This window comes from Camelus ferus, chromosome 7 (assembly GCF_009834535.1).
Source record: "Camelus ferus isolate YT-003-E chromosome 7, BCGSAC_Cfer_1.0, whole genome shotgun sequence".
Lineage (NCBI taxonomy): Eukaryota > Metazoa > Chordata > Mammalia > Artiodactyla > Camelidae > Camelus > Camelus ferus.
This window is the reverse complement of record NC_045702.1, coordinates 66,645,970-66,671,346: the sequence shown is the minus strand read 5'-3', so window position 1 is coordinate 66,671,346 and position 25,377 is coordinate 66,645,970. Positions and strand designations below refer to the sequence as shown.

Below are 25,377 nucleotides of genomic sequence, written 5' to 3'. Positions count from 1 at the left end.
ATCATCCTAAATCAAAAGGATAATGACCACCTGGCTGAGTGCGCTGCTCACCAAGTCCCCCTACTGTGGCCTAGGTAGACAACAGTGGGAGATACACTGGGTCTTGGTAAATTTTTGAAAATACCTTTTATCCTTTTCCATCTGAATCTTCTAGAGGAAAGATCTCAATACCAGTGGAAAGGTCTCAGGCTGAGTGGAAAGGGCAATGGAGGGACTTAAAGAGAAAGCCACCTAACTTCCTAAGGTGGACCCTGATGATTCACGGAGTTTGTTCAGCTGTTTGGGCCTGGGACCGTGGTATGATTGAGGTCAGTAATACAGGTTGGTCTGATCTTGCTGTTTAGTGTCTTGTTGGTAGTAGATTTATTTAGGTGCTTTATGATGCAAATTGACCCGATATGATTCCAGCCTTAGCTAGTCAGATTAATCAGAGTGGTCAGAGGAGTGGTGTACTAATGGGAAAATTTACCAGAAGCCAAGATGGTGCAGAAAGGAGGACTGGATTTTGTTGGGAGACAATTCCCCATGGTTCTCTTGCATTTCTGCACAACTTACAAGAGAGACACTGATTACCCTTTGTTCTGGACTACCTTTTCAAAGTTCTTTGTATAGAAAGCAGCCTTTGAAGATAGAAATATCGACTCCTTCCAGAACAAAGGGCAGGCTTGCTTACAGTCTTGGAAATAGTGTTTCCATCTGGAGCAATGAACAGGCATGCTACCTGTCGAGTACAATAACAACAATATCTCCCTTTGGAATAAAGGACGGAGATGCTTACCGCCCATCCCAAAAGATAAAGGTTCCCAAAGTTTAAGGTTCCTTTCTGGTAACGCAGCCCACTGTGTGTACAAGAGTCATCTGTTCCATATAGCCCTGTAGGAAGTGAGGCTTTGGAACTGGTATAAATGCTGATGTTCTGGTTAGTGCTTCTGCTGTGAGTGTCAAACTGTCCTTTGTCTCTGACCGGAAGTCTCATGTCTCCTAAGGTATTCATCAAACCATGGCAGGCTCACTTGTCAGCTTGCAAGCAGGGTAAAATCTAGAGCTTGACAATCACTGTACATTCATGATTCCATAGCAATAGTATCCTTCCAAACCACCACACTGAGAAAAATTAATCATTAGTGTAAGGGGAATAGGGCTTATTCATTTTATTTTTAAATACTTCCCTGTTACATATTTATGTGCCTAAATTAGGAAATGATTGCTAAAACACTCTCAGTAAATACAATCTTTTGCCACTTGTACTTCCTGCTGAAAATCCTTTGAAATGAATTTTCTCTCTTCTGTTTCATTTTGGTTTTATTCCTGAGTAGGTAAACTGGTAATTTCTCATCTTTTAAGTCAATGGTGAAGAATGTCAATAAAATGTTTACAAATAATATTTAGGGTTTCATGTTCTCTGTTTGGATACAGTAATCATTTCAAAGCCGGCAAATGTGATGGCATCTCAGAAGGTAATATCTCAACATTTAATATAACTTTCATTTTTCCTATATGAAACAATCTTGTTGTAAAATAAAGTATAAATGAATATGAGAACTTTTATTTACCTAAACTTTTTGGATTTTAATATTACAATATATTATCTTTGTGAAAATTCAAATGTTACAAAAATGTATTACTGCAAAGACTAAAGACATCCATTCAATCAAAACTCCCCAAAAGCAGCTACTGTTAGTGGTTCCCCACTCAAACACCAGCAATAGAAATGAGACCATCTGTTGTGTTGTTTATACTTTATCTTGGACCTACTGAGGTATCAATACACTTAGCTACCTCAATCTTTAACAGCTGCACAGGTGCACAGTGATTCCATTATTTTGATATATGGAAATTTCTTATCTAACTCCTTACTGATGGGATTTAAGGCTGTTTCTACTTGGGTTAACCCACAAAAACAATGCCACAGTGAATATTTTTGTATTTACATCCTTACGTACCTCTTAGAGTATTTCTGTTGAATAAATACCCACAGAAATATAGACATGCTGAATGAGAGGGCTTGTGTGAATGCTGCTGTTAGGTTAATATGGCCCTTTATTTATAAATGCACGGTAATACCAGGTTAAAATTCTGCTCTCACCTTTGTTGCCAAGGATTTGAGTTTTCGCAGTAGCGACTGTTTATTGGAAGTATACAACTTCCTCTTCATTATCTTCTCCTTCCATGATAGCACAACTGTCTGCAGCTGGGAGTTCACACTCTTTTGAGTTAGTTGTCATTACTAATTTGGAATATTTGTACTCCAGTCTAAGCGGTGGTAAATAAATAAATAGATAGAAAAAGTGACTGTTTAATGTAACTTAATACTTATTTGGGGTGGTCATACACCAGCTAATTAAATTGTCTTGTAGTACAGTTACTCCACCAACAATTCCCCTCACTCACAGCCATAGCACCACATGTTTTCACTTATGTACATCTACACACAAATCTTTTCCAGAATTTCAGAGAATCAGTGTAATATGGTTAACTCTATCACTTATTTAATACACTGACTAAATTGTTCAATTATGATGAACTGTTGGAAAACAAAGAGAAAATTTGAGGTCTGGATTCATTTTCTTAATTTACACATACTTGAAGACTAATTCACTAGGCAGTTTTCAAAACTTTAGTTTGGAAGAATGAGAATATTATAGAGGCAAGTATTTGGTCCTTACTTTTTCTCTAAATCACTTGTTCCTTTCTACTCCCCATCCCTGCTATTACAACTGTCTCTAGAAAATACAAAAGAGAACGTCCACAGCCTCATTTTAAAAGAGCCAAAGCACATAACTTATTAATATACCATCAGAGGTTAGGTTCAGTATTTAACTTCAGATTCTTGAAGTCCTGGAGTATGTAAGTGATACTTGCCTGTACACCTGGTCTGTTTCTTTGCAAATATCTACTCACAAGGAATTGAAAAAGAAAAGGCGGGCAAGAAGGCAGCAAGTTGTCATGAAAAGAAAAAGACACAAGGAGAGAATCTGCCTTGCGTTCTCAGCTCTGTAGCCTGAAGCCTCTTTTCTTTGTTCTATAACAAATGGGCCTAATTCAATTATCTCTAATGTTCTCTGATCTCTGTTGTCAGAACAATCACCTCCATTTGCTTTCTTTAAGTCCTTCCCTGTAACTCCTTCACTAGGAGAAATTTCTTGTGTCTCTGAGAGAAACTGTTGGGTATAATGATTAAGTCTAAAATTTTCACAACAAAAGAGATCCTTCAGTTCCTATAACAGAGGTTACTTACTTCTGATTCTTTTTCCAGAAGTAGCAAGTGAGGGCCACCAGCAAAACGGCTGTAAAAGCGCCCACACCTGCTCCCACTTTTAGCCAAAAGTCAACTGTTTCGCAGGTTGATAACTTTTTCTCAGGCAGAGAAATTCCTTTAATGCACCATTTAGGTTCATTCCATACATACAAGGTTTCCTTTGGAAAACAAAAACACAAACACAGATGACATGAGAAATGAGGTTTAGAAGGAGAGAGGCTTTGCTGACCCTTTCTTCACAGTAGGCAGAGAGGATTATTCAGCTTTCATCTAACAGAAGCTCCAGAAAGAGATGGAGAAGAGTGAGATTAAGGAGATGAATGAAAAGGCCAAAAAAAAAAAAAAAAAAAAAAAGAGAGAGAGAGAGAATTTTCAGACCAGAAGGTTTGCTATATGCTGAAGAGGTTGTTGAATAAAAATGATTCCATCTGGATATCTCATTTGAGCTATTTTCCCCAGACTTCTGATGATCCCTGACTTCTTAATCATGTTTTTAAATAAATGCTTAGGTTGTTTAATATAACTAATTGGAATAGGTTTCACCCACTCATCATGTAGGTCCATGTCCCCCAAAAGCCTCTCGCCTGAGTGGAAGAGCAGACCTTGGACCCAGGACACAGAGGTGCACCATGACTGGCAGGCATGCAGGCTGCACCCCCTTCTCCAGGCCAAAATCAGCAGGGTGTTATTCCTGGTCACCACCACCCACATGAGGTACTTACTCTCATCCTCCCAATTTGGGGGGGGGCAATATTTTCAAACATTGCAACCAACAAATGAAGAGTACTGGGTCTCAACCAGCATTTTTTAAAAATAAACAGATCAAATAAAACAGATCAGAAACCAAAATCAGAGTACAGTGCATGGTTCCCTAAATATTTCAGCATATACAGTGGGCAGAGGCAATCTGCATGATGATTATACCCACTGACATTAAATGACATGAGGCATTACATTTTTTGTTCCTTGTGTCTTATTAAATTTTCTGGTGAATTGTGGTCACTTTATCAACACCCTACCAGAAGCGTAACACTATAATGTTTTATTTCATACACACACAAACACACACACACTTTTACAGTCAGTCTTCAAGTGAATGATGTACAGGAGAATCCTATTTAAAATAATCCTACTTTACTTTGAGGAAAAGTTTCAACCAAGATAAGAACTTTCAACATATTTTTTAGAAAGGCCGTTAGCCGTTGAAAAAATTTTTGCGTAACATTTTCATTAAACTTAGTGTGAAAAAACCATTTTTAAAATGGCTCACATGATTTTTATACAAAAGATGAGGTGAGAAATGAGGAGGCATGAGCAAGTTGGACAGCTGCCTCTCTACGTGGAAATAACGACAATAAAGAGGAAAATGTGAGCTGTAGTCGGCAAACACTGACTTCATCGGAAGGGCATTCCAACAAGAAAAAAAAAAAAAAAGAAAAAACACTGGGAAAGAGTTTATATGGTTGTATCAAATGCGCCAATGAAAATGGCAAGCGCTCATGTCCAATAAACATCTCAGAAATGAGCCATTAAAACCTCAAAATTATTCAGGCATGTACTTCTAAAGCCAGAATTCTTAAGTTATCAATAAGCCCCTCAAATTGTTTACAAAAAAAAAAAAAAAATCAAGCTGTTGGCAGAATTTTTTAGTCATTAAGCAACTTGGTTGTTCTATAAATTTCTTAGTCATCCGATTAAATTAGGAAGCTTTATCCCCTAATCATTAAGTCACATGTCACTGGCAAATAAGAAAGCAGCTGACACTGCAGCAGAAAAATGTGTTCTTCTAGCATCAGGGATACTTTGTGGACAGGGTGAGATCAATTTGATGATAAAGGTAAAAACGTTCCTCTTAGTGATAACACAGTATCTCCTCAAATCTTTACTACTGTATAACATTTAGAAGGAACACTTAATACGTACTTAGAACCTGGTATAGATTTTTGAGATCCAATTTGATAAGAGCACTTTTATCACAAGTCATGTAGCTCTTTTCGTTTCTATCAGCTCTATGTGGAAGACTAGTTGTGTGTAAATTTAACTTCAAGCACATCAGGGTTAGATGCCTTTACAGAATTGGGAATGCGGGACTCAGTCAATATAGAGTGAAAAATTGTAAAGGATAGAGAGGCAATAGGATAGAAACACAGCAAATTTATTAAAAATTAAAAGATATCCATCACTATATTTTGCAATCATTGTTTTTTTCTATCATAAGGCTTTGGCATCCCAAGAAATCAACCCTTGTTGATTACGTTCATGGACATAATGGAAAAGGCAGGGAAAGTTGTCACTTGTGTTACAGAAAGCTCACTGAAGAGCAGACTTTTTGAAATATTTTATTCAGAGATTGGAGGTGAGCAGACTGCATCAAACCCATTTGTTTGTTACCGCAATGAAATACACAAGGAAGGACATTCATATTTTTCTAGTTAAAGCTCAATTTCATTTGGCAAATATTTTCAAAACTAACATCTAACAGAAGGGCATGTTTAACTGATTTTGGTATTTCTCAAATTAAGTTTGGAACCATAGCAGGGAAGTTTATACCTCAACATGTAAAATACGACAGAGTGTTCCACAAGATATTATTCTTAAAGCAAAAATAAACATTTAAAAAGCATCACCTCACAACTGTCTGTTGCTAACATTCTTCTAAGATATTGAACAGAGGTTCTTTAATGACGGCAGTTTGAATGAGATAAAACTAGAGAAACTGTTGCCACCAGACTGTCTTAAACTTCTAATCATTACTTCCAGAACAGAAATGTTAAATATTAAAGTCTTTGGATAAAAGGTCATTTTGCTTTGCAAAACTCCTAAGTTAAACTTGGTGGCCAAAGAAGGGAATGCATCTTTTGTTTTTCATTTACTCTAAAAAAATTATTGTAATATATAGTTTATCATAATTTTAGAGAAAAGGTACAGATGAATTTTCACTGTGAAGCATAAAAAGTGTATCATTATTATTACAAGGATTAAAAAAATTTTTTTTGCAAGGCTAGAATTTTCATCCCTGACCCACTTAAAAATTGAAAAGAAACCAGCTCCACAGTGCCTTAGATGTGTAAGCAGCACCGTCTCTCAGAGCTCTAGGCTGGAATGAGCTACCTACGGGTAAGCACACTTACTGAACTTAAACACCTTCTAATTTTCACTTTAATGTCTTCTACTTGGGGACTTTTCTATTTTGTATCAATTAATAAAAACTCATTTTATATTATTATGCCTATATTTTATCATAAAATATGAAAATAAGTACCGTTTCATAAAACAATTTTATTTTTAGGCATATCTCTGTGTCTGAGTTTGTGTCTGTGTACTAGGCTTGATGTACAACGTATTTCTTACTACAGGTTCACTGTCCTTCAAGTTTGAAAAATAGGTTTGTTTTTTTTTTCCTTAGAGGTGGACACTACTACTTCCAAATATGCTAAATGTACAAGACTGGGTGGGGGCATTCGGATTTCCTCTCACATTTTTGCCCTTCAACTTGCCAACTAGAAGCTCTTTTTAAGACTTCTCTGGACAGAACGGCTCCTCCTCTCTGTTCCCCTTATACAGTCAACATTCGAGCATGTTCCTCCACTCCATGATGACCCAAAAGTCAGTACGATCCCATCCACCATCTAGATCTCAGAAATCCCATTGGAATCTCTGATCCCCACTCTCCAACAGGGTCCCCGCCACTGGTGCTGATTTATTGTCTCATCTGTGCTTCTTTAGTGTCATTTCAATGGACTGCAGGACAGTAAGGTGGTGAGTCAGTCATCTTGAAGGAGGAAAAGTTTGTGTTTTTATATGGTACTAGTCAAAGCTGGTGCAGTGAAGTAAGCACTCTCAAACACCACTAGCAGAACAAATTGGACAACCCAAGCAATTCAGTAGTAAGTATCAAGAACCTTAAAAATGTCTATCTTCTTGAATCCAATTAATCTCTTTCTGTTTATAAACTCCAAGGAAATAATCAAATGTCCAACAAAGATGTTCATGACAGAGTTATTTACAAAAAGATGGTTTTCAACTTTTTTTCCTAAATATACAACAGGGGAATTAGTCTATCTCAAATTGTATACATAATAAAACATTTGTTAGTAACTAAAAGTATATTTTAAAAATGTAATGACAAGGGAAATACAGTAAATGTAAAAAGGGGAACAAAAGATACAGAGAGTAGGACCCCAACTTTCTTTTAAAAAACAAAGAAGCAAACAAATGATTGCAGAGAAAATACAGAATAAGATCTTGGTTTATACTTATGTATCTCCTTTACTCTCTAGATACCTTCTTGTGAAGTCAACTATACCATCCTCATCTTAATTATACCCATAACTACACTATATAAGTCACACCTTGCTTTAATCATATCATTTCTTTATAATCTGGGTAAATATATACATAGTCTACAACTCCCTTGCTACAATTACTTTTCCCAATTCCAGTACACATCTTCAGCTACCTCAGCATATGGGAGTTTAGCTATCAAACTTGATTTTAAATACATATTAATACCACATCAGGTTAAATATAACCTTTAGCCATGCTACTGAATCTAAGTTTCTATAATGTAAGTGACGCTGGACAAGCAATTACACCTTCAGTGACACAGGTCTACTCAGAGAGGTTTGCCCCTTACCTGAAATCCTCTCTTACAGGCTCCCTCAATCTCATGAAAGTCATGTTCTGTGCACAGAGGGCAAGCTTCAGCACTCTCCCAGAGGAAATAGAACGTACATCCATCACAGGTGCCTGCTGGACACTTGCTGAAAGAAAACATGAAAAACAACAAAAACAACAGCTTTCATAACACATTTAATTGCATTCAATCAACAGTTGAGTGCACACTGCACACTGGGAAGCAAGGTGTGGGTGCTGAGGAAACACATGAAAAATAATCTAAAGGCGACAAAACCACAAGGAGATACTACTTTGCACCTACCAGGATGGCTAGCATCAAAAAGACAGCTAATATCAGGTGTTGTGAGGATGTGGGGAAACTGGAATCCTCAACACCTCTGATGGGAATACAAAATGGTGCAGCTTTGGAAGAATCTGGCAGTTCCTTACACAATTAAAGAGAATTACCATATGATCCACCAATGCAATTTCTAGGTAAATACCCAAGAGAAATGAAAATACCATGTCCACACAAAAACTGGTATATGAATGTTCATAACAGCATTTTTCATAATATCCAAAAGGTGGAAACAACCTAAATGTCCATCAACAGATAAAAAAATGTGGTATATCCACACAATGAAATATCACTCAGCCATTAACAGGAATCCAGTACTGATACATGCCCCAAATTACATGAACCTCAGAAATAGTATGCTGAGTGAACGAACCCAATCAAAAACAGCAAGATCCTACTGAATAGCATGGGGAACTAACTATATTCAATACCTTGTAATAGCCTAGAATGAAAAAGAATATGAAAATATTTGAATCACTATGTTATACACTAGAAATTAACACAACACTGTAAACCAACTATACTTCAATTTTTTAAAAGTCCATACACAACGTTATTTAGATGAAAGTCCATAATAGGGAACTCCACATAAACAGAAAGTAGTGTAATGGTTGTCTTGGGCTATGGAGGGGGCTAAAGTACAGGGAAGTAATAGCTAAAGGGTATGGGGTTTCTTTGTGGGCTGACGAAAATGTTCTAGAGTTTACTATGGTGATGGTTGCATCTACCTAAATAATATACAATGACCACTGAGCTGTCTGCTTTAAATGAGTGAACTGTAATGGTATGTGAATTATATCTCTATAAAACTATTTTCTTTTAATTTAAAGGAGAAATAGGCACAGATAATGACCCCCCCCCCAAAAAACAAAAAAAAACCTCCAGTAGTTTCTGGCTGGAAGTGATGCCTAAGCCAAGTCTAGAATATTCTAGGAGTTAGATGGAACAGAAGAGAAGAAAGCAAGGGAATTCTTGCCAGAGAGAGGAAACAGTAGATGAAATTACCAGAGGTCACTGTCACTGGAGCTTCAAGAGCAAGGCCATGAGTGAGCACTGGGCACAGAGGCATTAGACGGTGAAAGTTGTTATGATTTCTGTCTGAGGTAATATACACAGGTGAGGTGCTTTAGGGAACAGAATGACAAACAGGACCATGATGTCCACAGAGGATGGGAGAAAGACATGAGAACAAAATTGTCTAATGTGAAAAAACCACCATCAGGCCAACACACAGCTCAGTGACGTAACTGATTTCACGATCCTGAGTTTCCTCAGCCTGAGGATGACTTCGTTCATGGTGTGGATACCCTCATCACTCGGTGATAATGGGTGGGGCTTAGACAAAGGTGCAGAATTGCACTGAACCAAACACCAAGCAGAGCCTGAATGGAGACTTTTTGAAATTTCTCCTTTCTGATGAATGGGCCTATTATGTTAACTTTGCCTCTTTCATTTTAGGGACAGATAAACACAATATAGTTCAAAAATTAACTTGCTGTTACTTCATACAGAATCCTTACTGATTGAAGCAAGAAGCTATTTGGAAAGATTCTAATGGGAATGGCTGTTCTGTTCATGAATTCATTAAAGTTAGGGGAATATTATTCCCTTAACTTGTCTACTGCACTTCCCCTCAGTCAAGCCATGTAAACACAGGGCATTGCCCTGAAAATCTCCTTCAAACCTTAGCTGGTGCCGACTACAGGTGTCCTGCAACAATTAAGAGCAAAATGATAGATATACAATAATAGAATAAAAAAAAAACCCTTTGAAGTTTTAATTTTAAATGTCTGATGAGAATGTCCAAAACTCATTTTCAGTCTACCAGAAAGGTAAAATTCCATACTATTAGTTAACTAAATATATTCTAAGGTGCCCTGATAGGAACTCTAAAAAAAAATCTACATGCCTGAAAACTGATGCATTTTTACATGTCTGTCTTTCCAAAGTGTCTGTGTGCTGTACACTAAGTAGACATGGGCAGGATGTAAATAAAAGCAACATTCTTTATGACACGCTTCAGAAACAGGGACCCAGGACTGTCAGAGTATAGAACAATGGTCAAAAGTGACTCTTTGGAAGAATGACTTGACTCTCTTACCCACCTTAATTACTCTATTTGTAAAAAGGTGAGTACATTCAGACTAAGAAACAAAATGATTTTTTTAAGGAAAGTACAATTGATGAAAACTATACCACTTAAAATATTATTCCCACTTTCCATCTTTCAGATCAGGCAAAGCAACTCAAAATTGCTCTTTTCAAAAAAATTGGGTAACCAATTAGAAAAATTCCTCAAGAACACAATTATTATTTGCACAACAGTGATTTGCAACTTCCAAAGTAATAACACTTTTCTGATCATTTAGCAAAATTACCAATAGGCTTTCCTACTCAAATTTCTCCTCCTCGAATTGCTATTTTATCTTTTCAACACAGAAAAGTTGTTTATCTTGGGAAAATGAAAGTGTAAGTCTGCTACAGTTTGAGAAGAAAGAACTCATTGAAAAAAAAAAAAAGAGAAAATTAAAGTTGCAAAAGGCTTTAGAAAGAAGACTTGGATTACAATTCTAACTGGACTTTCAAATGACCAACCGGACTTTCAACTCACTGTGTTTTTCCTTAAGTGACTCAACCTCTCTCCTTACCATCGCAGTTTTGTAATGTGTCAAAAGCAGAATATCTACTGCACTGATTTCATAAGGTAGTTATGAAAGATAAAATGAGAGAACAATTTGGGAAAGTTTAAAGCACTGCAAAATATAAAAGACTATTAATAAGGTACATCACTTTGTAAAGAACTAGTAGAACCAGAGAAAGGGGAAAAAAAAATCAAGATATTGATATAATTTATAAACCTGCCATTAGGTGTCAAAATACTACAATGATTCAATGCTTTTCCTTGGTAGACTTCACTTTTTAAAAGAAACTCTTAGGTTAAAAGCAGTTTAGTTTAGATTCAGTTCTTTATTTCTTTTAATTCAATGAATCATTTAAAATGTGGAACATTCAAATGTGATTCTTTGTTATAAACATAATTTCCACATGTTTGAATCAGGCCTTCCCTGGGAACCAACAAGGATGTATGAAGCAGTGATCATTTCAATATGCTTATGGATATAATAAAAATAGAAAAAAGATGTAAGAGAGAAAAGCGTTAAGACAGATATGTACTTTATTGCCAGGTATGTGAAATCTCTTTCCCTTTGATGACCTGTGTCACCCTGATCTTTACCCCTCCCAAACAGCTTTTCAGAGGTGTTGATAATTGTGCTTCTGCATAACTTTCAAGCTACATGATCACCATAGAAACCAACGAGTACGTGTTTAAAGAAATGAGATAAAGTCATGGATAGCAGGGGCTTGGAGGGTAGAGTTCTACACGTTGGCCAGATGTGCTGTGAATTCTAGGTTAAGAAACCACTACAGATTCAAAGGACAACCAGTTAAACATTAATTTGGTTTTACTGAGAAATACGTAACAGGCTTTCCAGTTTCCTTATTTTGCTTCTGATGTTGCCTTATCAATCAAGGTGGCACTAGCAATGTGTAAGAATTCAGACGAGTATTTTTTTTTTTCCAGAAAGTTATGTCTTGGATTCTAAAATGGAATACCTTTCCTGGGAGGAGTAACTGGATTGAATCATCTTACCTAAAGCAGGACCTACCTGGTTCATATTACGAATTAATGGAGTAGAATATTGTGTTCTTATGAACTATTATCACCTAATATTCAACCTATTATCAACCTATTATTATTGTTGAGATAATTGACAAATCTGTGTAAAATTGTTTTGCCTAAACTTCATTCAAAATCCAAAGTTAAGACAAATTTATCTACACTGTCAGTACATTTCCAACCCTTCTGGAGTTAGTCTCAGGAGGCAGGTGGGAAAGGCCACAGTCTTGTGGGCCCAGAACATTTATCATTTGGTGTCAGTGTACTATTGTGCTGAGCTTTTTCATGTGGGGGCCTTTGTGGGTTTCTTGGGGTTCCACGGTCTCAGGGTATTCAGACTGGCATCCTCTGGCAAGGGCTTTGCTCTCTGACCTCCTGGAGACTCCCTTCCACATTGGAATCTCAGGAAGCTCAGCTTTTCTCTGCTAAGGATAGCTTTTCACTGGTAGAAACCCTTCCAGTGTCAGGTCCATATAATGCCACTGCATCTTGATCTAATTTTGTTTGCCCTAAGGCTGAAGAGCATAAATCACTTATGATAGAGTTTGAAAACAAGGTATTTTGACCTAGAGGTCTTAGATCCAGAGATATAAAATTTTACCAGTCTCCTGCAAAAGCTTCCCTTTCTAAAGGTTCTATCTTGGGTTAATTACCAAAGGCAGCATCTGATAAAGACCTAGACAAACATTAACTGACACCCCTGGTCCTTTTTACTTACAGACTCTATGTCTTCTTCAGTGAAATAAAAATGTGTCAAAGTTTTTACATCCTTAATTCAAACTTGATCCTAAAACTTTACGAATGTTCTGTGATATTTTTATACCACTTCTTAAGGTTACTCACTAGTTTTTGAATTGTACAGTTTTAACAATTCTCTATTAGAGTTTTTCCATTTCTTTTTTTTCCAGTTAGAACAAAATTAACTTACAAAAAGGTAGGGAAACTGATATATGGTAGATTCTATCTTCAGTCTTGAGATTCAACATTTTAGGATACATCTGGATATTGGTTCCTTATCATAAACTTTTTTTATTGACACACAATCAATTTACAATATTATGTTAGTTTCAGATGTACAACAAAGTGATTAAATATTTTATAGATTATACTCCATTTAAAGTTACTATAAAATATTGGTTATATTCCCTTGTTGCACAATATATCTTTGTAGCTTATTTATTTTATACATAGTAGTTTGTACCTCTTAATCCCTCTTTCCCTGTCTTGTCTCTCCCCATTTCCCTTTCCCCGCTGATAGCTACTAGTTTGTTCTCTATATCTGTGAATCTGTTTCTTTGTTATATTCACTAGTTTCTTTTATTTTTAAATTCCACATACAAGTGATATCATACAATATTTGATTTTCTCTGGCTTATTTCACTAAGCATAACACTTTCCAGGTCCATTCATGTTGTTGCATATAGCAAAATTTCATTCTTTTTTATGGCTGAATAGTATTCCATTATACATTGTGTAAAAGCTTTTAAGTTTAACTAGGTTCCACTTGTTTATTTTTCCTTTTATTTCCTTTGCCTGAGAAGACAGATCCAAAAAAAAAGTTGCTACAATTTATGTCAAAGAATGTTCTGCCTATCTATTCTTTTTTTCCACAGTGTGTCAATTTTTAATGTACAGCACAATGTCCCAGTCATGCATATACATAAATATACTCATTTTCACAGTTTGGCTATCTTTTCTTCTAGGAATTTCCTGCCTTACATTTAGGTCTTTAATCCATTTTGAGTTTATTTTTTGTATATGATGTGAGAAAATGTTCTAATTTCATTCTTTTATATGTAGCTGTTCAGTTGTCCCTACCATGACTTATTGAAGAGACTGTCTTTCCTCCACTGTATATTCTTGCCTCCTTTGTCATAAATTGATTGACCATAAATGTGTGGGTTTATTTCTGGGCTTTCTAATCTGTTCCACTGAGATATGTGTCTGTTTTTGTGACAGTACCACACTGTTTTGATTACTGTAGCTCTGTAGTATAGTCTAAAGTAAGGACACATGATACTTCACCTTTTCTTTTTTTTCTTAAGACAGCTTTGGCAATATGGGGTCTTTTGTGGTTCCATAGAAAATTTTAAATTATTTGTTCTACTTCTGTGGAAAAAAATATCATAGGTATTTTTAAAAATAGGAATTGCATTAAACCTATAAATTCCTTTGGGTATTATGGATAGTTTAACAATATTAATTCTTCTAATTCATGAACACAATATCCTTCCATTTCTTTGTATCATCTTCAATCTCCATCAATGTTTTATAGTTTTCAAAGTAAAGGCCTTTCACCTCTGTGGTTAAGTTTAATCGTAGGTGATTTTGATGTGATTTTTAAAGGGATTATTTTCTTGCTTTCTCTTTCTAGTAGTTTGTTATTTTGTGAGAAACAATCTTCCCAGAGGCTACACCTATAATGAAAATGAATTTGGAATTTGAAGGAAGTTTTTGCAATATAATTTTGGACTTACTTATAAACTACCCAAGCAGTTAAATGTAGTCATAAGTTGTCAGAGAGGATTATGGTTTTCCTCCAACTTATAACATTAATAAAGAAGACCCTGTCTGAGGTAAGACCAGTTATTTAAAAGAAGGCACCAATAACTTGTAGATCAGTTGAGTTGTCCCACAGATAAATGTGCTATTTACCTCTGCTTAGTGTGCTTCTTTGCAAATCTCTGCCTATGACGAATTGAGGGGAAATGACAAGATGAAAGATGGCATGAAAAGAACAACAGACACAGTCAGGAAGTCATTCCATCTTGACTGCCACTCTACAGCTATGCGACCTGGGTCCTCAGTGTTTCCTACTATGTCAAGTAAATGGGCTTGATTCAAGGATCTCTAATGTGGTATGACATCTTTATTATCAGAGTAAATATGATTCCTTCTGTCTATTTTCTAATAAGGCTTTTTAATAATCTTTCCACTAAGAAATTTCTTATGTTTTTGAAAGGGCACTTAGGACACAATGCTCAGGTCTAAATTTTCCTAATGAAAAGGGAATCTTCAATTCCTCTAACTGATGTAGGATCATGATTAGAGGGTTGGAAAGCCTTTTAGGCAGAAGCTGGGGAGGCATCTATTTAGGGATATTAGTGGTCTATTGTGTTAGCAATTTATCCTTTGGCCAAGGTACTAACTACACTAGATAATCTCAAAAGTCCACTCTAGCTCTCAGATTTAATCTGCCAGACATCATGCTGTTAAGTTTTTATCAAAAATGTCTCACACCCTCCAGTCACTTTGTGGAATTAGAAACCAACTGCATTTGCCACCCAAACAGACAGGCTGGAGTTTCCAACTGCAGATTACTGAGTGGCCCAGAATATTTGCTGCTGCCTCTACATTGCATGTAAGGTGCAGAGAACACACTTTTACCCTTTCTCCTTCCCATATGCTTTCTGTTAGGACATTCTCATTTTCCCAAGACTAGGGGTCTTCTGACATTTTCCCAGGTCACCAAGACATAGAGCCCCAGCCAACATTACTACTGCTGAAGTCGCCTTTGCCTGGTTTGTCAAGATTCTTGGCCAAGAGAGAATTCCAGGAGATAGCAACCCTTCTGAATTGCCAAAGTCTGGCTATTGTGACTTCTTGGTCAGTACATGAGATTTCTCCAGGCAATTGCCTGGTTAGCACCTTCCTCTCTCCAGGAGAATTTAAAGCTCCAAAAAAAAAAAAAGCAAATTAAGTCCTCTTCAAAAGTAGCCTAAATAATCTGGCTCTGTTAACATTTCTTTACTGTTATTGGAAAATCTTTATTCAGCCCTACAGCTAAAAAAAAAAAAAAATTCTAATTATTTCAGGACAAGCAGCTGTTTCTCATGTTCTGATCCTAGAGCTCCCCCTCGTGCCCAGATGGGAAATTGATTCAAGGAAGAACTAAGGGTTAGCACATTTAGATTGTGAGGTTCAAGCAGTGCACTCGAGCAGCTGGTCCTTAAACTTTAGTGTGCATTTTAACTATATATAAAACTGTATCACAATACGGGTGAAGGAATACAACCTGTAAACCAGGACCTTTTCAGAAAACTGAAATGCAAAACAAAGCGTGAGAATCTGTCTCAGAGGGAAAAAAAAAAAGCCAAATCTCCAAAATGGAGGTTAAAACCAATGGTTCTCAAATTTTAATATGCGTAAGAATCGCCTTGTGTTTTTATGAACATTTTTATGCTGAACATTCAGAGATTCTCTGGATTTTAGGGAAAGACTAAAAATAAAATTTAAAATAGACACCCGAAGGTGTTCTGCAGCAGCTGGTCTTGACAAACCCTGGCAAAGACAGTCAAGTTCCCCAAGTGGGAAAAAGCTGCTGGAGGTCAAAGGAGAAACTTAACTGTTCCTCTCCTCACAAGGAAAAGAATCAGTTTCCCAGATCCATCATTTAACATCACGAGGCTATTTTTTTCTTATTACGTGGAAATATCAGAACCCACTGTGGGAGAGTCAGAGTGACACATTTTTCTAAAGGACAGACCTAGTCTTAGTAGCATCATCTGCTTGAGTCAGATACCTGAAGGAGGCTTCGGAAGTCATCCAGGTCAACTTCTAGAGGCTAGACCCAGAGAGGTCAGGTGCTAGGCCCAGGAAAGGACCTCAGAAGTGCAACAGTAAATAGAACAAGCATCTGAACTCAAAGCTCTATGGTGGGCTATCAGAGAACAATGAAGAGTCTCTGAACACACCTTCTCACAAAGCAAGCATGCTGTGCTGTCTTGACTCTAGCGTGGGTGCTGGCACAGGGATCTTTTACCACATGATGCCCTTGGGCACCAGGCTCCCTCTGTTTCATTCACTGATGTCTATCACCTTCTATTATGTACTGCTCTCATCACATTCTTCTCTCACCTTGAAAAGGTGAAAAGAAAAATTAATTCACAAATCTATGAGAACCAGAGAAACACAGTTGGTAAGAGTTGAGTGCTAATGTGCCCTTATGCCCAGAAATGAGCTCAAAATACTATGTTATCACTGTAATTATTTTCAAGATAGCCAAGTAATTGAAGCAATGCTTAGACTTGATTTCTAATCTTGATGTGAACATAAGTGGGATAGTTTGAAATCTCTCAAAGGCTACTGTGAAACTATCAAAAACAAAATTAAGTCTATCCTTATCTTTTTAAACTTTTGCTAGCTTGATGGACAAAAACTGGCAAATCAAATTATGATCCAAAGGTACCTTAGCCCTAAAAAGATTCAGAATAAATAATCTACATACTGAACAATGATTGATTATAAAAAATAAAAATCAGGAGACATTTAAGCTTCATTCAGATCATGAAAGCAGTATTTATTCAAGTTGACAGTTCTATAGTTCTGAGTCTATGAAACTGATTATTTTCTCCTACTGTTCCCATCCAAAGTGGCTGTATTAATCAGATCAAGACTATGGACAGTTGTTGCCTTGAAGACACTCAGGTAAATGAACTGTATTATGTAGTCTATTGGTCAGACTCTATATTGGTGATTTTGCCACCATGGATCAGGAAACTGAAGAGCCAGAAATGGATCTACCCCGATCCCTATCCCCTTATAAAAGAAACTATGGCTCAGAGGTTAGATTGTTTAATTTAGATCACCAGATAGTTATTTGCCGATGAAGAACTATAACCCAGGAAAGTTCTTAATTCAGCTCTCAAGGAAACTGAGGCTAGATAGTAAGAATAAATACAAGGATACATAGTATAGTTATATATTATTTAAATAATTTTCAAGAGAATTAGACACTTAGGCAAACAAGATGAGAATGTATCATTGAGGAGACTGGGAAGTGTTAAGATTGGCAAGGACCTATACCTCTTAACAGGCACCCAGCAGATCCATATAACAAAAATCGAGATTCTTTGTTCTCGTTCTGCCTTACATCTTTAGAGAACATGTTTTAAAATAGCAAGAGTCTGAAGTTTTATTCTCTAATAAATACAAATGTGGAAGAATCATATAGAAATAAGACTACCTAGGGACGGAAATCACTCCTGCTCCCGGTTTAGTAGGATTACACCTCATTTTCACAGCAGTTGATCGGCCATTAATGCAAGAGGTTGTAGTTGTAGAGGACCTATTTGAAGGCAAAGCAGATGTGACACAGATTATAAAGACAAAAATACCCTGTGCATAATTGCTCCAATGCTCTATTAATAAATGAAATAATATATCAAAGTTCACTAATTTAGAATTTTAATACACATGGAGTTCATTTATTTTCATTGCCTATGATAAGTTGACTATTCCCCAAGTAAAGAGATAAGCTATCATCAAAGGATTTAGTAAAGCTATTGTAATTATAATCAAAATTATAATCAAAAGAATTTTTAAGGAATTAGAGGTCATATCTACTTAAGCTGATATTTTGATGTTTGAATTATAAATAATTACTGCCTAGACAATGAAGTAGTCTCTTTATTGACTAATTCAAAAGATTATATATATGAGAAAAATTTTATAATGCTCTCTAAATATTCCAAGTTTCCTATTTTTTTTACTAAGTCTTTCATTTAAGAACCAATTACTGATTATCTATTAAGTATAAGCTACTATACCAGGCACCCTGAAGTGACATCTTTATGATTAAAAAAATAGTTAAGAGAAGCAGCATGTTCACTTACTTATAAAAGAAATGCACATCTGGTATTTGGCTCGGTGAAACTGGGAACATATCTTCTTTTATATTAATATTTTGCAATGTGGTTTCAACTGTCACTCCTAGATGACAATAAAAAGAAACTATTAAGTAATATGGGAAAATTAGATTTATTTAGTCTCTGAGTATCTGAATAGAAACTAGCTTTACTTTGATGCTGCCATTAATCGGAAATATTGTATTAAATTAATTCATTCTTGGTAAGAATAATAAACTTCACAGTTTCCAGAATAAAAAATAAAAAGATTCTACTCCCCAGCTTTGCAATTTTGCATAAGTCACTTTACTTTCTTGGTTCTTATGTCCTGAATCTGTAAAATGCATTCAATAATTTAGATAACCTTTAAAGTCTCTTCCAGTTCTAACATTTAAACAATCTAACATTAGAATTACCTTCTTGTGAGTTTTGTCAAATGAGCTGGGCTACTTTGCTAATGTAGGTTTTTTGTCCATATTTGACAAAATCGCAATTTTTGTGCCCTACTAATTTCCAGAAAATAACTCCAAAATTTGCTTAATCTAAAAGTAAAGCATTCCCTCCACTCCAGGCAAAAAGGGAGCAGAGCCAAAATGCAAGCAGGAACAGCAACCTTTGTTCTAACAGAGTTCTGACGCTGAGCACAAGCTCAGCAACTGTCCTTGGTGCTGAAAATTACAGTTAAATTCTTTGGCAGTCTATATCAATGGTTCTCAAATCTGGCTGCAGAATACAATCATCTAAGAAGCTTGTTAAATTGCTAGATTATCATATATCTTGTTAGATCTCTAATCCCTACCCCAGAGACTTTAATGAACTTGATCCTTAAGAATTACTAATTAGGGACTTGAATTACTCTTAAAAGTTTCCTATACTTTCCAGACCGCAGGGATAGAAAGGGCAGATGGGGAATAACACTCATTCACTCTTGCTGCTTGTCACCAGCTTACTTCTAGTATGAGAAAAGATGATGAAAACTGGTAGCAGATACTATGAGTTAAGTTTATATTGTTTGTTTACTGTTCTTTTGTTCAGTTTTTCTTTTGATTTTTTAAAATTATTTTGCCTTTTAAAGTCCTAGAGAATCTGATGAAAGGCAGACTCTCAAAAAACAATGTATCATACATGAGTTAATACATAAATTCGGAAGCTTCTTGTACTCACTGAGAATGATCAAAAAGATTTCACTTGCAGGGGCTTTTTAACCATGTTACAAAGTGATGATTTAGAATTACCTGCGGACTTTAACCATCTATGGTAAGCACCAATGCATGACAAGTTATCAGTACCACAGTTTTAGAATAAATGCATGCATATATGAACCAAATGAAGCTTACCTAAAAATGTATCTGCAAGAATGATGGATTGTGATGATAAGGCTGCTCGGAAACCCTTACTTTCAGAAGGGATAATAGTTGACTGGCATACAAATGCTCCTACCAAATTCGTGTAATCATCTGACCCTGCCACCATTTCCTTTACTGTAAAGTCTGTAATATTGTTGGTACAGAGAGCCATCTTCTTCCCCTAGAAAAATAAAGTCATAAAGAAGGTTTTATTGAAGGTCAGTCTCTAACCTGGATCTCAGCTAGCCAGTAATTCTAGCAGAGCATGGGCTCTCTCTTCCCTGCAATTCTGATTTAACTGATCTCATATGGGGCCTGGGCACCAGCACTTTTAAAAAGCTCTTGAGGCAATTCCAGTGTTTAATCAGGGTTGAGAGTCACTGAAGTTATAATGAATACGGTAATTCAAGACTGTAAGGCTCCTGCCAACTACAAGCATCATCTGTGCTGGATGAAAGCCATCTAATTTAAGGAAATAAAAGTCATCTATGAAATCTTCAGTTCTTAGGATAACAATGCATACAAAGTGACCAGAAAACTGCTGGTGAATGTTTCAATACCAAGAAAAAAGACTTGCTCCTTCTCCTTCTGTATAGGCCATATGTGGCAGAAAAGTAATGTCAAGGCTGAAAAAGAAAACATAAAAGTCTAGGACAACATCTAAACTCTATAGAGTTACTACAAGTGTCTTTATTTACCTACTCTTAGACTCTGTGATGTGTATCTGCTCAACTAGACAGTAAGTTAAAGGGAGTAAAGTAGTTTAGTGTTTTAATCATTTAAAGGATAGTTGGAAGACACAATTTAGGAAAATCGGAGGACTTTAAACATTGTATGTTTAAATAAACTGCAGTCCCACTGCAAAGGACTATAACTTCCTCTATAATTTCTACGAAGAAATGTATAAAGAAAAACAAACACTATTTCATTGGTCTTAGATGTAGTGTGCACAGATGGGCATAAAGAAAAGAGATTTCTCTTTCTTAATGCAGCTAGCAACTCTAACCTATAAAATTTTCTCTCTTCACCAAGCCCACTCAACAACAATGCAGGTGGCAACATATTTTTACCAAGCTTGAATTAAATTGTTGACACCATAAGAGAGAAACAAGGAAAAAGAGCAGAGAGAAACTACTAGGGAAAGGAAGAGGAAAATGACAGTAAAAGGAAAGGAATGAGAAGAAAGAGGAAAGAAAGAGAAGGAAGACGAAAGAGAAGATCAAAGACAGTGGGAATACAGGCGTAAGACTGCGAAGTGTGATGTATAATGGAATTAATTTTATTCACTGCTTTATGCAGTATTTAACACAACAGGTGTTTGATATGTATGTATTTACTGAGTGAACTGAGTGACTAATCAATTGAGGGAGTGTGTTGGATCAACACATATAAAATCAGGACAGGACAAACGCCATATCACACGGAATGTACTGATCTTTTTGTCTGAAAACTTCATCAGATCTCTTTTTACTTCCTTTGTACAAAGTTTGGCATAGCATCTGATAATGAAGACCACTGGAAATACAGGAGTTAAGATGGAAAGAGACATAGAGGAAATGCCTTATTATTATTTTTCACCTTTGCTAATGGTGAATGCATACATCCCAACCCCAACCTTGTATGCCCACAAAACTACTGGACACATAGTCCTGTAACTTTCCCATTACCAGCATCAATTAAGGCTCTGCTTCTTCCCAAAGAAAATAAAATCCCATTATTTATTTATTAGCAGAGGGTACCTGCTCAACTGGTATTTGTCCCCTGCTTTCTTTTTCTTTTTGGACAAACTTCCTCCTGAAAGTCTTTTCTTTTTCAAACACAAAACTGAGGATATAAACAACAGTAAAAAACTTTCTCAAACTATAACTTCCTGCCTTAAAAAAAATTGGTGGGATTGACAAGCTTGGCCCATTTTTACAAAAATGAAAGATCTTCAAAGCCCTTGTACCATAGCTCCAAGCTTTGGGGTTCAACTGACTGGGTAAGTGCTTTGACGGACTGAGAAACAGACAAGGTTGCCCCTGGGGGAGAAAACAGCCAACGTGCTAGGAGGCAACAGAGGATTTAAGCTGTCAGAGCTCAGTTTCTGACATTTGGTTGTCAGTTTCCATAGAGATTTTTACTGGTCCATCAACACAGAAAATAACTCAATCAGAGCTGACACAGAGCTCCATCTCACCTTGGCAGCCAAACTCACCTCATGCCCACACAGACTGATATTGAAGAAGTGGAAGTATTTTGTTCCTTTGGAGGTAAAGCTGGGACCATTCATTAACGAGCCCACACTGCTGAGGGTGCTGAAGTCATAGCGCAAACTCTGATTTTCTTTCTCATGGTAGAAAAAGCAGTCACTATAGCAAACTGAGTGGTCCTTTGATTAGATATTAAGAAAGGTAAAAAAATCAAAACAACAAAAAAACAATATGGTAGGAAAGAAAGTATTAACCGCTATGAAAAAATGTGCTTCAAAAAAACTGTGGTTTCAAAACTATTTCAGTAATTTCTGTCTTAGTTACAGTATATTTTACCACGTTAATACAGAAAATTCCCAAACTCTAGATTTCCTGAGGCAAAGTTCAGAAGAGTCAGAATTTTTTTTAGAGAGTAAAGTTATTCTAAGATTAGTTTCTTGTAGAAAGATGTTTTAATAAAAAGACAAAATTTCCTGTTGTGCCAGTTTAAATATAGCTTAAACTATGTTTCCTTCACCCATAATACAGCATCAATTTTTGCCCTTAAAATATTATAAGATCTACTTGCCGTTCTCCATATCCATCTACAGCTACCTACAGAGAGGTAGTCACTTGCTCCACCTTAATGGAATAGATCAAAAATCGGTTCTAATATTTTTGGAAAGTGTTCTAATTTGGAGGCTCTTCTTAATATTTCACATCCCCAGTCATTAGCACATTCATGGCACATAAGTGCTTCATGGATGTGAGAGGAAATAAGATAAGAAAGGGAATGAAAATGTCCTTTATAAATTTAGATAGCAACTTCATAGCTCCTGGAGACACAGTAAGAGGAACCTTTGAGTTTCTCTATTAAAACATGCTTTCCTGGGGATAACGGACATACAGACCCACTTACCTGAGTGCTTCTACTCCCAGGCCCACATGGAACACAAGCCTCCTTGCCATAGACCTGATGAATGGATAGGTAGGTGTCAGGGGGACACTCCTTGCACTGGTTGGTTTCTTTCTCAATGTAGTGGCCTGGGGGGCAGGGGACACACGATGAGCCCGACTGTTCAGAACCGAGGGCACAGGCACGGCATGAGGACGCCACCCCATCAACTGCATTAGTGGCAGTGACAGAATAAATCTTCACCAAGTCATTGACGAACCGTCTGTTCTAAAAAGGAAGCAGAGAGTGATGACTTCTGCCTTGGGGCGCAGTTGTACAACCAGATTGTTTTCTGTTGATACCATCAAAATTATTAAGCTGAGTGTTCCAGCCCAACAGACTATAACTGACAATGGATTAATATTATTCCTTTTTGCATCTTTTTTAAAAAAAAAAAACTTAAATCTTAATACTAGAAGGTAACTTTCATAGCAACGGAGTTCCAGGAGTTCTGCCACAACCACCATAAGATTATGTCAGAACTGGTACAAATTCAGGCATATGTACAGACTTAATGTCTGGAAGAACTAATACGATTTAACAAAAGAGCAACCTTATCTCCCATCACTGTTTACTCAGACATATGCCTAAATGTACTGATACAGTAGGATGTCTGCAGCGTGGCAAGGTGCAAAAGACTTAGACTAGGGATTTAAAAGGCTTAGAGTAGGACTCTGGTCCTCACCCAAACACATACTGTGTGATCTTGATGCAATCACACCATTTCTTTGGGCTTCCTCTCCCTCTCTCTCTCTCTCTCTCTCTCTCCCTCTCTCTCTCTCTCTCTCTCTCTCTCTCTCTCGAGCACTTTTCTTAACCAACATAGTCTGATTTCTGCTGAAGGGATATATAACAGAGAGTGAAAAGTAAATCTCCAGTGTCTTGCTTTACTTCTCCTTCTCCTTCCTATGACACTGGGTCAATTAAGGTCTAGTTTTCATCAGGTGGTGAGCATCAACATATCATTAGAGAGTGGCGTTGCTCTAAGCTACTTAATGTTTTCTGTCTAGGGCAAAGACAAAAGGGAGGTGAGGAAGACTTCCACAGCATGTTCACACCCTATGCGGTGGGAATCTGAGCAGAACTTCTAGAGTCAAGTAAAATCTCCAGAATGGGTTCCCCCGTGACAGCCTGAAGGGAAAAGAGAAAATGCTTCACAAGTACTTGCCACCATTGTTCTAAGGCAGCTTCTGAAAAAGTGATTTACCTTGATCTCACCCTAAGAAGGTCATGTCAATGGAGATCCACAAAAATAATACAAAAATAAGGTGTAATTGAAGCATACAATGGAAATTACTTAGGAGAGGATTAAGGTCTACTCTAGCAGGGAAAGTAAAAGAGAATAAACAGTTATGTGTGTTAATCCAATTGTGTGTACATACATACTCTCCAGGATGTAAAAAGAGACAGTAATTACTGAAATGGAATAATAACCAACACCAGTTAATGGCTCCTGGACAAATGTCAGATCATTCAGACAAGAAGAAGAAAGTCACCAGCCTCTCCAAAGTCTCAGAAAGCTTTAAAAGTTTTAAAATAATTACAAACTCTGATTTCCTATCTCTTAAGCTTTTAGCCACTACATTTGTTCAAAGTGTCAAAAGATTCAAAAATACATTGGGTTATTTCATTTCATACATTCTTGTTCTCAAAACACAAACCAAAAAAATATCATTTTTATACCAATCCACGCCATAACCAAAAGATTGATTCCACATCAGTAAAAAGCTAACTCTTTTTCTCCAGGAGACTGGAGTAATCACTTTGCACAAATGTCGAGAGAGGGCATCATTTTTGTGTTTAAAAAAAAAATTAAAAAGTGCTTGGAACTTACATCTTGACCCTGATTAGTTCTCTGGAATGCCCACGTAAATGTAAAGGTGGCATTCTTGAAGATGATGTGGGTATAAGCTTGCTTTTCTTTCGTTCCACCCCAAGATTCCACCACATTGGTACTTTTTCTATTAATATCCTAAAATATAGTAGAAAAAAATATATACCAAAAAAGCACAAGCTCAGTATTAATATACATGTGTATACATTACAACTGTATGTTTATATTTACAGTGAACCTTAAAGGGTTACATGTGAGTATTTCTCTACAGAGCACGTAACCCTAAAACTCTCAAAGCTCCCCTTTAAGTCTATACAAAGACTCACTGGCCTCCTTCTCACTGGCCTGAAAGAGGTCTCAAGTCATAGTATGTTTTTCCTTTTGGTGAGGGGTGGGCTTCTGTGTATGTGTGTGACTCTACCTTAGGAAATACACTTCAAAGGGGAAACCTAATTCTTCAAACTTCTCACAGTAAACTTCTAGGATCATAGAATGAAAAGGACTTTCCATTTTTATCTTTTTCCTTGAGAGA

The 25,377-nt window shown here is 36.5% G+C and overlaps 1 protein-coding gene across 1 annotated transcript in view; it reads right to left on the bottom strand.

Moving 5' to 3' along the window:
• The window catches only part of KIAA1324L (KIAA1324 like), a 152,336-nt gene that overhangs the window by 3,775 nt on the left and 123,184 nt on the right, over positions 1-25,377 (bottom strand). The window contains 10 exon segments of the mRNA XM_006192217.3: positions 2,087-2,134; positions 2,136-2,253; positions 3,239-3,417; positions 7,896-8,022; positions 17,879-17,980; positions 18,528-18,624; positions 19,877-20,066; positions 22,083-22,256; positions 22,976-23,239; positions 24,846-24,983. Coding sequence (XP_006192279.2) covers positions 2,087-2,134; positions 2,136-2,253; positions 3,239-3,417; positions 7,896-8,022; positions 17,879-17,980; positions 18,528-18,624; positions 19,877-20,066; positions 22,083-22,256; positions 22,976-23,239; positions 24,846-24,983 — 1,437 coding nt within the window.